Here is a 13192-nt window from a genome sequence, read left to right on the forward strand (position 1 = left end):
AGGGAGCCCAGAGCTTTGTTAGGGAAATTGGGGGGTGGGGGGACCACAATGAAGCCTATTGTCCCCTGTCCCCTCTTGTAGGAAACAAAAGGCTCCCAGTCTCTGGGGAGCCCTAGCCCATGCCCGGCCCCTGCCCAACCCCCCATGCCCAGCACACAGGGAGGAGCCAGCACCACTGGAGACAGGAGGTTTTATTGATGCTGATGGGGGTAGGAGGGGCCCCCAGGAGCCCAGAGGGGGTGGGGGTGGGGCTGAGTCAGTCAGCGGATGCGTAAGGCCTGGGCACATGGGGGTAGGTTAGGGCACATTCATCTTCTTAGGAGTCTGTGGCTCCTTCTCTGGGGAGGGGAGAGAACATCTTGGGGGGTGGGGGGCAATTTGAAGAGCAGCGAGGGAGAGGTTAGGGATGGCTGAGAGCTCCTAACCTGAGAGAAGGCACCACAATAGGCAGCAACATCTGTGTGGAAAGCTGGATCAACTGGTCAGTAGGGGAAAGTGGGGAGGAGGCACTGGGTTGGCTTCTTGGGGAGGGGTCCGGCCTTGGCCTGGGTGAGCTCTTGAGCATACCTGGTGTTCCCAAGCAGAGTGGGGCAGGGCCCAAAGCCCCTTTCTCCGTGGGCCTCCTCAAGGAGAAAAAGGCATTCAGGGAGCCCCCTTGGCAAGGGGTGCCAGAATTAGTCCTTAAGGCACAGCTGGGGGCAGACAAGGCGCCAAGGCACAAAGGCACAACTGGTGGCGGGGCAGGGGCAGCCTCCAAGCTGAGTGCCAGGGTCACAAGAGGATGCAGGACCGCCCACGTTTGACGGGCGTGGGGTTGAGCACGGCCCGGACAGCCTCAGCAAACACTTCCTTGACGCCGTCCTGCTGCAGGGCTGAGCACTCGAGGTAGCGCACAGCGTGGATCTGCTTGGCCAGCGCCTGGCCCTGCTGCGGTGTGATGGGTGCCTGGCCCTGCTCCTTCAGGCGCCGTAGGGTGTCAGGCTGGGCTCTCAGGTCCTTCTTGGTGCCCACCAGGAGGATGGGCACGTCGGGGCAGTGGTGGCACACCTCTGGATGCCACTTGTGCCGCACATTCTCATAGGAGGGCGGACTGGCAATGGAGAAACAGATGACAAACACGTTGGTCTGAGGGTAGGAGAGTGTGCGGAGGCGGTCGTACTCCTCCTGGCCCGCTGTGTCCCACAGGTTCAGGTTCACTGTGCGCCCGTCAACGGCACTCTGGGCGCTATAATTGTCGAACACTGTGGGGATGTACTCCTTGGGAAAGGCGTTGGTTGTGTAGCAGATGAGCAGGCACGTCTTGCCCACAGCCCCATCGCCTACCACCACACACTTGATGCTCTGCATGGCGGGTGCAGCTGCTGTGGTGGAGGCTATGCCTCCTTCCCCTTCCGGGCCCCTCTGGATGCAGTGACCTATGGACAGATGAGAGGGATACTCTTGGTTAGGGAGGCCTGTATCCACTGGGAAGAAAGGATGGGGGCATACAGAGGGAAACCAGCTCCAGTTCTTTTAACCTGAACACCATCCTGCAATCCCATCAAGACAGACCTCAGAGAGACAGACACGAAATGGGAGAGAGGCCCTGAGACCACACAAAGATGCTCAGGGATAAAGAGGCTGGCACTAAGGTGTAATATATTATGCGAAGCACATACGTTCTGATGCCAGACTGACAAAGGTCAAAATCTGGTTCTCCTATCTCCTAGATGTATGACCCTGAACAAATTACTTAACCTCTCTATGTCTCATTTTTCTAATCTGTAAAATGGGGATAAAATAATACCTACTTCATTGGGTTGTTGTGAGGATTATATGAGTTAACTCATGTAAAGCATTTAGAACAGTGCCTGGTCATAATAAGCATTCAATAAGTATTAGCTACTTTTATTTTTCCTCCAGGAAGTATAGACGCAAAAGGAGGGTGCGCATTTGTAGGGATCTACCAGATCCTCTGTCATGGACGCCTCCCACCGAGTAGACTGGAGAGGGCTTCTAGCACAAGGCAGCTGTCCCAGGTCACTCTGAGTTGCAGCCATGGGCGGAGCCTCTCCCAACTCAGGGCCCACCCTGCCTAGGGCACTGATGCTTCAACTCCAAACCTGACATCTTGGCTACTGAACGCAAACCAAAAGGTGCAATGAGAAACCTGCTGAGTAGGGGCACAATTCTCTAGACAGTTGCCCTGTCTCAATCCAGGGTACCCTGGGGATGGGGAAAAGGAGGGAGAGCTTACCCCATCATTCTTGGAAGCATGGGAAACCCTATCTGGCCACACATACCCAGGCTGGCAACTCAGTGTAGGAGAACACTGGAGACCGAGCCAGGGCTGGAATTCGGTCTGGAATCTGTGTGTGTAATGATGAATGAGGCAGAGGCTGTGGCTCCCAGATGTCTGCATCTTCTCTCAAGGTAGGGTGAGGCAGATCCTCCAAGCCCAGCCAGAAGGGATGAACAGAAGAGTAAGACAAAAACTTGATTTTCCCCTTAATCTTCTGTCCCTTTCCTGAGACCATGGGCTGTGCCTCTGAAGAACTTGAGGGGCTTCCAGACTCTTGGGTAGAGAACACAGTGCCATTAAAGCACTATCACTGAGAAGACATGCTGGAATCAGACTGGTCAGGGATTCTAATCACAGCTCCACCAACTAGTCATGTATGATCTCGGGCAACATATTTAAGTTTCCTGAGCCTCAAATTTTCTCATCTGCAAGATGGGGATAATCTTGCCTATTGGGTTAGAGTTGGTCAGAGTATGAAATGAGCTAACATGTAGAAAGTGTTTGGCATGAGGCGTGGCACACAGGAAGTGCCAAATAAATAAGCTGCTGTAATTATCAGTGGGGTGAGTTTCAGAGGAGTCCTAGCTCCAGCCATCACCCTGGTCACCTGGGCAGCTCACAGGGCCTTCAGGTGAGGAACTGCTCTTCTGAGTTGTGGAAAAGAACAGAGCTTCCGGAAACCCTGTGATTATTTATACTGCTGTGGCAGGGGTCCTCCTCTAATTGGCTACTTCCTCTCAGCCATGGGGGACTTTTTCTAGCTAGTATGTGACTTCCTTTCCCTGCTGCTCTCTCACGACCAGGCCCCTGCTCCCTGGAAGGGGATAGTCCTGTTTCAGACACACCCAGAGCTCTTAAGTATCCCCCGCTCCACCCCAGCACCTTCACCACTGGCCCATTTTCTCCATTTCACTTTATACACAGCAAGACTGCACCCTGGTCTGACAACCCCTTACCTCCCAGCCTGACCTCTCAACCACTGGTTCCAAAGCCTCAAAAATCACATTGGGAGAGGGAGGGAGAATCCGCCACTGGGAAGTGGAAAAGGAACTCCATGGTGTGGAACCTGCAGAGGATCCAGGGCTTGGTCCCAGCTCCCTCCCAGGCCCCAGCTTCCCCTGGGACCAGCTGGGAGGGAAATGAGTTCATTCTATGAGGTTGCCTCTCTGGTTCACATTAAAAATATTTTCACCTTATTTGCATGAGTAAGTGTGTGTGTTCAACCTCAGGAGAGAGGATAGAGAGCCTTGGGGTATGGATCCAGGAAGAAAATAAGGACCCTCTAGGGCAGTAGAGAATTTGGGATTGGGAGTCAAGAGAACTAACCTAAGTCCTAGCCCCAGCTCTGCTCTGCTGCTGACTCACTGTAACCAAGCATGAGGCACTTACCCTCTCTGAGACTCAGTTTCCCAACCCATGAACTGGAGAGAAAAAAGCCTGTGCAAGGGTACTAAGTGGATGAGGTGAGACATTAAGGAATCTGGGAGCAGGAGATAGGACGATGGGGATAGGAAAGGCCCGCAGGAGCACGGGATGGGGGTGGGAGGGCTGATCAGTCAAGCAAATGCGTTAAGACCTCAGCATGTGGGGTCAAGTCAGGCCACATTCATCTCAGGATTCTGTGGCTTCTTCCTTGGGGGAGAAGAGACAGCATCTTGGGGTGGTGGGTGTTGGTGCCATTACTTGTGTCCACTGGATTTTCCAGGAGACCCCAGCATCTCGAAAGCACAACTCCTAGGCCTGTAAATCCTCAGTTCCACACAAAGCAGGGGAGTGGGCATGGCAGTGTGACGGGGAACTCTTCCCCCTCAAGCCCAGCACTGGGCTGGCCCAGGCAGGAAGGCAAGGAGGGAACTCTGGCCGGCAGTCACAAGGCCCAAGAGACTGAAAGTACAGCTGGCTCCAGGCAGCTTTCTAGGGAGGGGTTATCAACCAGCAATCAGTAAATCAGCCCTCAAAGGAGCGAGGAGGGAGAGGGAAGCTTCCGGGCTGGCAAGGGAACAGGGACTGACACCACCGGAAAAGGATCACGAGTGAGGTAGTGTCCAGAAACAAGCAGGGCATAGGCAGTATAGTATAGGGCCAAGAGCACCGGCACCTGAATCTGACCTCCTGGGTTCACCTGCCCACTCTGCCACTTGATTAAAAGCCCTCACAAGGTACAACCCTTTATAGATCACAATATAGATCATATTACTTTTTTTGATCCTTATAACAACTCATTGGTACTATTCCTATTTACAGGTAAGGAAACAAACCCAGAGCAGTTAAAATAACCCAACGTCACATAGCTAGTCAGCACGGGAGCTAACACAGATGCCAGTTTTTTAACACAGACCCCAGTTTTGCAATCCAAAGTCCTATGTTTTCCTCAATGTGTCACAGAGCCTCCAAGTTACCCCTTAACAGCTGACTTTGTGACCTTGAGCAAGTAAGTCACTTCCCTTCCTGGAACCTCAGTTTCTTCAACTGTACAACAGGCATGATAAAACTTGCCCTCCCTGTCTCAAAGGACAGCAGTGAGGATCCTGAGCACAGGAATGAATGTGCTTTCTAAATTCGGAAGTGGGGTGCACAGAGAAGGTGGCAAAAGCAAAGTCTTTCATACCAAGAGGCAGGAATCATTGAGTACGCAGGTGTCTGAGTGGTGGCGGCAGCCCAATTCTCCCTCTTCAGGTCTAGTTCAGACCCTTATCCTCTCTCCCAGGACAACTCTTTTCTCTGAAATCCTATGGCCTGAACTGGGTCAAGTAAGTTCCCACAGCTCATTTAAGGAGGGCACATGCTAAAAGGTAGGGTCTAGCCTGTACCACGCAGGAAAAAGGGATGGTCAATGCTGCAGGAGGCCACACAAGGAGAGTGGCTTGCCTGGGGTTGGGGATCGACTGTGGCTTATTCACCAAGTCACTTTTTTTTTTTTTTTTTAAAGAAAAGAACTTTTGTTTAGTAAATAAATAATATTTGCAGATTGGTATAGTATTAACCATATTACAATGACTTGTTCTGGCTTTCGATTCCCAGCTTAATTCAGATCATGCCTGGTCCTTCATCTTGGCATTCAGAATTCTTCATAATCTGGCAGGGGTTTTGGAGTCAGATAGACCTGGGTTTAAATCCTAGTTCTGCCACGATGAGCTAGGTAATAGTACCAACCTTATAAGGTTGTTATACGAATGAAGTGAGTTAATGCACAATGTATATATATAAAGCAGGTACTCAGCAATGTGAGTTCCCTGCTCCAGAGGGGTCTACATTGTCCTGTGTAAACAAGCCAGGATCATTCTGGCCTCTGAACTTTTACTCTTGTTGTTCTCTCTGCTGCCATTCCTTCTCCCCTCTCAAATCTTCCTGACTCAAAGCCTAGCTTAAGTCTCATGGTCCCACGAGGCTACTGAATTCTCCTTTCTTTGAACTTCCACAGTATGGCCACCCTTTAAATCCTTCTTTGGCTCTGTGTGACTCTCCTTCTCCAGTAGTCATACATAAGTTCCTTAGCTTGTGGATGCCCCCCCAACCCCGAGCAATACTGAAGCTTGAGCTTCTCGACTCCCCTACAGAAAAGCTAAGTATAGAACTTCTGACCTGCTTGCTTCTGTCTGTGTTACTGAGATCTGGATAGACAGGTCAGAAGCCCAGAACTGGGCTGATATCCCCCAGTCAAAACTGCAATGCTGAATCTTTTTGGACAGCAATAGCAGCCAAAAGCTTTGACTGGGATAGGAAAATCTTTCCTCCCAGTAGCAGCTGGACCTGGCTCCCGCAGGGAGCACAGCCCATGGGGCTCACCCTGAGTGTAGTCCCCAGAGCCCAGCTTGTACCCAGTGGGGCCTGGTCTTGGGTGTGGCCCAGGCAGGCCCAGAATGGGGGAGGAAAAGGAAGCAGTGGATTGCCTGATTGCCAGATCTCCTGATTGCCAGATCTCTGTGGCCATAATAGCAGGGGAAGTGTCCCAACTGGGAGTGGAGGAGGGGAGGAATAGGCCCGAAGAGATGGGGGAGTGTGGAGGCAATAGGAACTTACTACAGCCTTCTAATCTGCCTCCCTGACACGGGGGATCCCCTTCTGCAGCCCTCGCTGAAACTCATTCTGACTGTAATCCATCACTCTGGGTATTCCGATCCTAAGCTCTGGCCACATCACCCTGATCCTCTCTACAAGCAGCCTCAACATTCTCTTTCCCAAAACACATCAAGCAGCCATATTCACTGTCCCGGTGGGAATCCAGTATTTCTCCTCCATTTCCATCCTTCAACCCCCCACCCAGCAGCCCAGAAGACTCCAGTTGCCTCAAAGGATCCCCCAATTGGTCCTCCAGAGCCAAGCACCATTGCCACCTCCTTCAGGGAAGTTTTGTAAATCACCCAAGTCACAAATGACTTATCCCATCCATGGTCTGGTCCCATTTTCTCACAGGTGCATTATCTTAGTCACGTGGAAGCTGATCTGAATCTTATCTCTTGTCACTAGACTGGGAGGACCTAGAGGGCAAGGTCCCGGCTGATCTGTCTCCCCAGGCTGAGCACAGCACACAGTGGCTGTCAGTAAAAAGCTGAATGAACACAATCTGTCCTTCATGTCTTTGCACATGGGAGCTCCTCTTCCTGGAATTCTGCTTCCTGCCCCCACCCCCTCACCCTACCCCACAGCCTCCCAGTCCTTTAGGGCCCAGCTCCATTCCCCAGCTTCTCCAGGACACCACAGCCACGCCTTCTTCTGCCCTACCTTCCCCAGCACTGTCATTATGGTTCACTGTGCTGAACTTAACAGGATGCCTCATGAGGAGGGAAATCTGTCCTGCTTACTTCCAGAAGCCCAGCAGAGAGCTGAGCAAAAGCTGCAGACTGACACACATCTCCTCCCTCATCAATTCAGATTTTGACTCTGGGAACAAGGAAGAGCCTCCATGCCCAGGAGACATCAGACAAAGGTAACTAACTTCCTCCCCCTGAGGAGTATAATTCAGAGTAATGAACACATTGGCTAGATTGTCTTGTCCTCAACTGGAAGGGTGAGAGGGGTGGAGCAGGCATAGCTCTAGCCCAGTGGTGATGAGGAAGATGCGTAGAAAAAGTGGTCCTGATGAGGCTAAGGACTGGGGATATCTGAAGACCAGGATTGGTCAAGGACGAGGCCAGGGTCAGGGTCATGGTCATGGTTAGTGTTAGAAACAGCTTCAGAAGCTCTGCCAGTCTGTCTGTTTGTTTTGAAGGGAGGAGTGGAGGAGAGATGGTACGAAGAGGCTCAAAGGGGCTGCAGCTGGGCTAGGAGGAGGAAGCTGGGGGAGACATGAGGTCAGCGTGGGGCTGGGACCAGGCCAGGGGCTGAGTCTCTCTTTTTCTTCCCCTTCTCTCATTAGCAGGGGCAGAACCCAAGACAGCCTAGTTCCCAGCCTTAAAAAAAAATTCACACTGGAGAATTCTCCACCTCTTGCCATTCTCCACCCTTCAGCCCCTGCAGAGGATCCTGCACTCCACGGATAGGGTAAGAGACGGAGCGAGTTGACTTTACCCACTAGGGACTGGAGAGGAGGAGGAAACAAGACAGCTATAGCTGGGAGGGCTGTGGGAGGCTGGGACCCTTTCACTCAGTCCCAGTTCCCTTCCTTCTTCTCTCGGTGTCCCAGCACCTGAGATGCTCCACACACAGTAAGTCCCAGGGTTAGGGCAGCTCTGGCTGGGCTAAGGAGGCTGCCCCTCCCCCACCAGGCAGCACAGAGGAAGGCCCAACACTTGCTTCCTTCTGCCTTCCTCCTCCCCACCTAACAGCAGCTCAGCAGTCCTGGGGCCCCATGAAAGGCCCGTGAAGTGGCACTTCCTTTGCCTTTGCTCACTTCGCACGAGGCTGTACAGAAGTGCCATCCTCCCAATCCTGCCTCCCCCACCTAAAAACACCCACAGAGAGACCCAGGGCTGCCCAGTCCCTTGAACCCCGCCCCAGATCTGAGGGGGTTTCCACAAGGGAAAAAAACATCAGGGAGGAAACTCCGGCATCTATTTTCCACTGTCAGTTGGGGCAGAGCTGGAGCAGGGCACCGGGTACCCCCCCACATTGCTGAGCCCTGGCAAAATCCTTGACACTCTCTGCCCTCTTCTCTTGTGCTTTGGGGAAAGGGACCACAGTACTTGTCCCAGACAGATACTTAGACCTGTTCAAGGCTGGGTCCAGAGTCAGGGGCACAGCTATGAGGAGCCTCTTGAGGGAAAGAGAGTCAGAGCCATCAGTATTCTGTATGCTCTTTGGAAGTATTGATAGGCAACTTCTTAATCTTGAAGCTGAGCCACAAGAGACAAAGCTGACTAGGGTTATACAGAGGGTTGCGAGCAAATCCAGGACAAGGACCTGGGTCTCCTGACCTCCAGCCTGGTAATGGGCCCATCTCTCTGACCTCATTCAGGATGACCCTACCATGGTTTATCCCTTCAGGAAATGGGCCAAAGGGGCCAGGTTGGTGTCTGAGCCCGTTTTGCTTCCAGGGCCTCATGCCTAGCCCATGCCGGGGCATCCATGATTTAGAACTGACATTACTGGACAGACAGCCACCCTGAACTAGCCGAGGAGAGCCTCCTCTAGGCTCAGCTCCTGGGGAGATGCCCTCCCCCCATGACATGAGGACAAAAGAGGAAGCTGGACTCTGGACAGGAAAACCGATCTGTTCTGGGGAGGCGGCCCAGGCTTTGTCTTTGGTTTCCCTCCTCAAAGAACCCTACAAGCCTCACCACTAATGGGTCTATACTCTGTATGGAGAGGGGTCTTCAGTCGGGGACCACATCTTCTTCACAGTTGCCCTGCTACCCTCATTCTTATATCTTCTCAACTGTCTCGCTACAGCCACAACCTCTCAAATCTTCCTGCTTATTACCCCCTAAAAGCTCACACCAGCCACCTCAACTGCCTTAGTATCTTGCCAGAAACAACTCTCCGTATTCTCAACCAGGATCTGTGACAATCTTGTATCAGCCACTTCTGTTCATGTCAAGACCTTGACCATATTTCTTTAGCCAAGACCTCAAGGGCAGCCTCCCTTGAGGGATATAGCAGACACATATCCCCCACCCTCATCCCCCCACAAAATATTTCCCCACTTAGATTCCTCCCACCCTGGTTATATTTTTCCAGCAGTGAATTTCATGCAATTAGCTCAAACCTCCAGTGGGGCCACATCTTGCCTGGGAGAACCCGTCTCATCCATCCTGTCTTCACTCTTAGAGTCCTGTGGGTTGCTCAGTTATTTAAAATAAGTACTGGTTTGGCAGGTGGGGAGTCAGGACTCCTGGGTGGTTTTTTACTGAGCCCTGATGCTGGGAAAGTGCCTTGCATACATATCCTTCCCTGAGCTGGGATTTTTATGTAGGTCCCTGGGATTTCCTGCTGGGGCCAAACCCCCCTGTACCTCCCAGAATCAGAGTAGCAGAGACAGGAGTGTGGAGGAAGGGACAATCCATGGGAGAGGGACAACGGTGAGAAGGAAAGAGGACAGAATGGGGAACAGGGATAGTCCTTAAATCTAGCTGTGCTTGGGAATCCCATAAAAAATAGCACTTGCTCCCCTCCACTTCTCTTTTCTTCTAGTGGACAGAAATGAAGAGTAGACTTGAGGAGGTAGAGAGAAACAGGATCTCTCAGCATGCATCCCAAAGGCTTAAAGAAGGAGCTCTAGAATAGGAACAGCAAGAGCTTATAGAGCCAGGCTGGAATACAGTTAGACTTGGAAGAAATTCCCGAAAGAGAGGGAATAGGGTCCTAGGTGAGGGGGGCATGTTAAGGATGTGTGAAGGCAGAGGGGTGAGCAGAACTCCAGAGAGCTTCCTGGTCACCAAGGCCTTGATGCAGCCCTGGGCACATGGGAATCTGGCCTGCGCAGGCCTTGGAAGGCAGCAGGAAAGAGGGGGCAGACACCTTTGCCTCATACCCTTCTTTTTTTCCTGAATTGGAACTACCACAGTTAAGACTGAACTTAGACCAGCTATAGTCTTCCCTCCAGAATCCTGCCTTTACCCCTCCCTTTCCTTCCATCACACCTAGTTGACCTGGTCCCATTGTCCCCACAAGGTGGTGCTGGAACCAGTGAGCACTGGAGTCAGGGACCTTTAGGCTGTCCCCCAGCTTCCAGGCCTGGCCTCTTGATCAAGCACCCAAGGGTCTGGGGGATTTTGATTTCCCACGGCCTCTCCCACCAGACCTATTCCTGTGTCACTCTACCCTGATACCCTGACTGCTACAGACTGCTTCCTCCTACCTAACCACAACCTCACCCACTGCAGGTTCCCTTCATTCTGCTGGCTTCCCCTGCTCTGGGCCCTCACAAGGCTAAGGGCAGTTATTTTGTCTCCAAAAGATAAAGATGTGGACATGCAGACACTTGCATGCACATACACATATACAGCGGTTTTCCAGCCCTTTCATCACCTCTACCAAGGGGAGGCTGCAGCCTGCCTCTCTGAACTAGGGAGGTCTGAAAAGGCTCCCCAAAGCTGGAGATAAGTGGCAGAAAGGAAAGGAGAAGAGAGGGATCCAGAGGAATGAGGGGAGATAGAAGAAACAGAGGGTGGATGTGTGTGCAGGAGCCAGAAGCTGGGCACGGAAGGGAGGGGGAAGGCCACTGGGAGAGGACAGAGATGGACAGAGAAGCAGGGTAGGTGAGAGGTCAGGGCCCAGGCATGACTGTGGGGGGGGAGAAGGGACTGAAAAGAACGCAAGAAGAGAGTAACGGAGGGTTCGTGTCTGAAGTCTGATGGAATCTGAAGAAGGAATGGAGGAAGACAGAATGAGAACATGTAGAATTCAGGGACTAATAAAGGGGACGGGGGGGGGGGGGAAGACCAGGAGATGGCTCCTGATCATCTTCCAAGGCTAGAGCCTCGTGCTGCCTCCCAGAAGCCCTGTTCTCTCCATCTCCTGAAACCAGTCCTGCTCTCCTGATGCCATCTCCTCAAGGACTATCAGTACCTCTGAATAAGAGTCCTTTCACCTCTAGTCACAGGGCAAGACCAGGTCCCTTCCTTCCTCAGTTTACCCAGCAAAGACAAAGCCAGGCACTAAGCAGCGAGGCACAGCCGATGTCTGCTCATTAAAATACCTGTTGCTCTGTTCCAGGGATGGAGAAGTTGGGCCTCAGAAAAACAGACATAAAGAGAGAAGGATTGGGGTCGGGGGGCTCCCCCACCCTCCGCCTGAGTGCAGAGGACCCTTAGGTTGCAGGCTGCGGCTGTGGGTCTGGACCAGCTTCGATCTTCCAGGGAAGGAGCTCTTTCTCCGCAGCCTCGGGCTTCAGAGGCAACAGACAGCCTCTCTCTCTACCTCACAAGTGTCACAACTGCCAAAGCAGCGGGAGCGCCTTCTCTAGCCCAGAGGCCCCTTCCTCTCAACACACTTCGTAACACCCCCTGCAACTCCTGGGGGCACGCCACCTCTGAGTCCCATCTCCCAGCCCTAAGCTCTTCCACTCAGAGACTTTTCTCTCGGAGCGGGAGACCCTCCAACCTCAGGAGTTCCTCGCGGCTCCCGGGGGCCGGTACCGCCGCCCTTGGTACAGGAACCCACAGTCCCCGAACCGCCGCCGCCTTGCAGTGGCCCGTCCCCGCCCCGCCCGGCCGGCCGCGCCCGCCCAACTTGAAGCGAGCCGAGCACCTCCCGCCGCGGCCTCCCGCAGCCAAACTTCCCGGGCCCGCGGCCGCGTCCAGTCCGGGGCCGGGCGGGCTCCCCTCCCACGGACCCCCAGCCTGCCGGCCGGAGCCAGGCCTCACCTGGTGCCCTCCCCGCCGCGGGGGAGCTGGGGGGCGGCGGCAGCTGGTCGGGGCTGGAGAAGGAAGTGAGAGCAGGAGGCCGGAGGAAGTGGGGGGGGCGGGCCAGCCGGCGGGGCGGGGCAGGGCGCGGGGGCGGGGTGGGGCGGGGCTCGACAAGGAAGTCCGCCGGCCGGTTCACCCCCACCCCGTCCTGGTCGCCCCCAGCGGGTGGGTCCCGGGCCGGGTACTGGGCTCCCCCACCCCAGCCCTTTACCTCTGAGGCCCTTAAGGTCAGTCCTCCCAGTCCCCTTCTTGCCACCTCCACCCCAGCAGAGGCCCTAGCCTAGGCGCTTGGCTTTTGTCCCCCCTCCCCCTATCTCGCCCCCACCAACCCCTGCGGTAAGATGCTGTGAACAGGCGCCCCTAGGCCTGGTACCTTCAGTCAAGCCCAGGGATCGAGCGATGGCCCAGGCTGGGGGTTGGCCAGAATAGGTCCGACGGGGCAGTCCCCACCTCTGCCCCGAGCCCCGGGGGAGTGCGGGGTGGCGGTGATTCAGCAGTGGGAAGGCCCCAGACCCCTGGGAAGGGTGCGGAGACTGGGGGAAGGAGAGCTGGCGTCAGCACCCGGGGAAAGACAAGATCAGCAGAGGCGCAGGCGGAGCCGCGGGCCCCAAAAACAGGATGTCGTGTCGTTGTTCCGCACCCGGCGGCTCCGCGCGCCTGGGCTCTGGGGAGGGGGGTGGGGCGGAGCCAGGACGTGGGGCTCCCCTCGCACCCTCTTCTCGCTGGGGCGCTCAACTGCTTGGGACAGAAGGGCCGCACCCAGTCCTGAATCTTGCCGGGGCTCTGGGGACCGGCGGGTGGGCGGACTCGTGGGCGCCCTCTGGTGCTTCTGCTCCCTGGCCTTGCGCGTGGAGCTCTGACTTGAGAAAGGATATCCTTCGTTCATCACAAACTTTCTGAGTGCCTACCACGTGCAGAGCTGCGTGCAGAGCTAGGTGCTGTGGAGGAGAACAGGCATTAACGAAAGGCTCGCTGTCTCCAAGAGGCTTTCCAGATAAAGAGGAAGAACAACTCCGAGAATAAATAGTCCAACCTTTCTGAACCTCCATTCTGTCTTTGGCAAAATAGAGTAATTTCCCCTTCATCCTGTAGTTGTGAAGATGAGAATGGATGTAAAAGGCCTGCT

General features: G+C 54.2%; 1 protein-coding gene across 2 annotated transcripts; it reads right to left on the bottom strand.

The window, feature by feature from the left end:
• Positions 1 to 183: 183 nt before the first annotated feature.
• RHOG (ras homolog family member G) lies at positions 184 to 12547 on the bottom strand. 2 transcript variants are annotated; one of them, XM_082843818.1, is made up of 2 exons: positions 12440 to 12547; positions 184 to 1415 (listed from the first exon to the last, which is right to left on the bottom strand). In XM_082843818.1, the coding sequence occupies exon 2, from the start codon at positions 1345 to 1347 to the stop codon at positions 772 to 774; it is 576 nt and encodes a 191-aa protein (XP_082699944.1). In that variant the 5' UTR covers positions 1348 to 1415; positions 12440 to 12547; the 3' UTR covers positions 184 to 771. The 2 variants fall into 2 exon arrangements, with proteins under 2 accessions (XP_082699944.1, XP_082699943.1); XM_082843817.1 differs by lacking the exon at positions 12440 to 12547 and adding an exon at positions 12025 to 12095.
• Positions 12548 to 13192: the final 645 nt, after the last annotated feature.

This window comes from Leucopleurus acutus, assembly GCF_964270905.1.
Source record: "Leucopleurus acutus genome assembly, chromosome: 8".
Taxonomy (NCBI): domain Eukaryota; kingdom Metazoa; phylum Chordata; class Mammalia; order Artiodactyla; family Delphinidae; genus Leucopleurus; species Leucopleurus acutus.

Coding starts and splice junctions, on each gene's coding strand:
- RHOG (XM_082843818.1), bottom strand. CDS start 1,347: ATGCAGAGCATCAAGTGTGTGGTGGTAGGCGATGGGGCTGTGGGCAAG.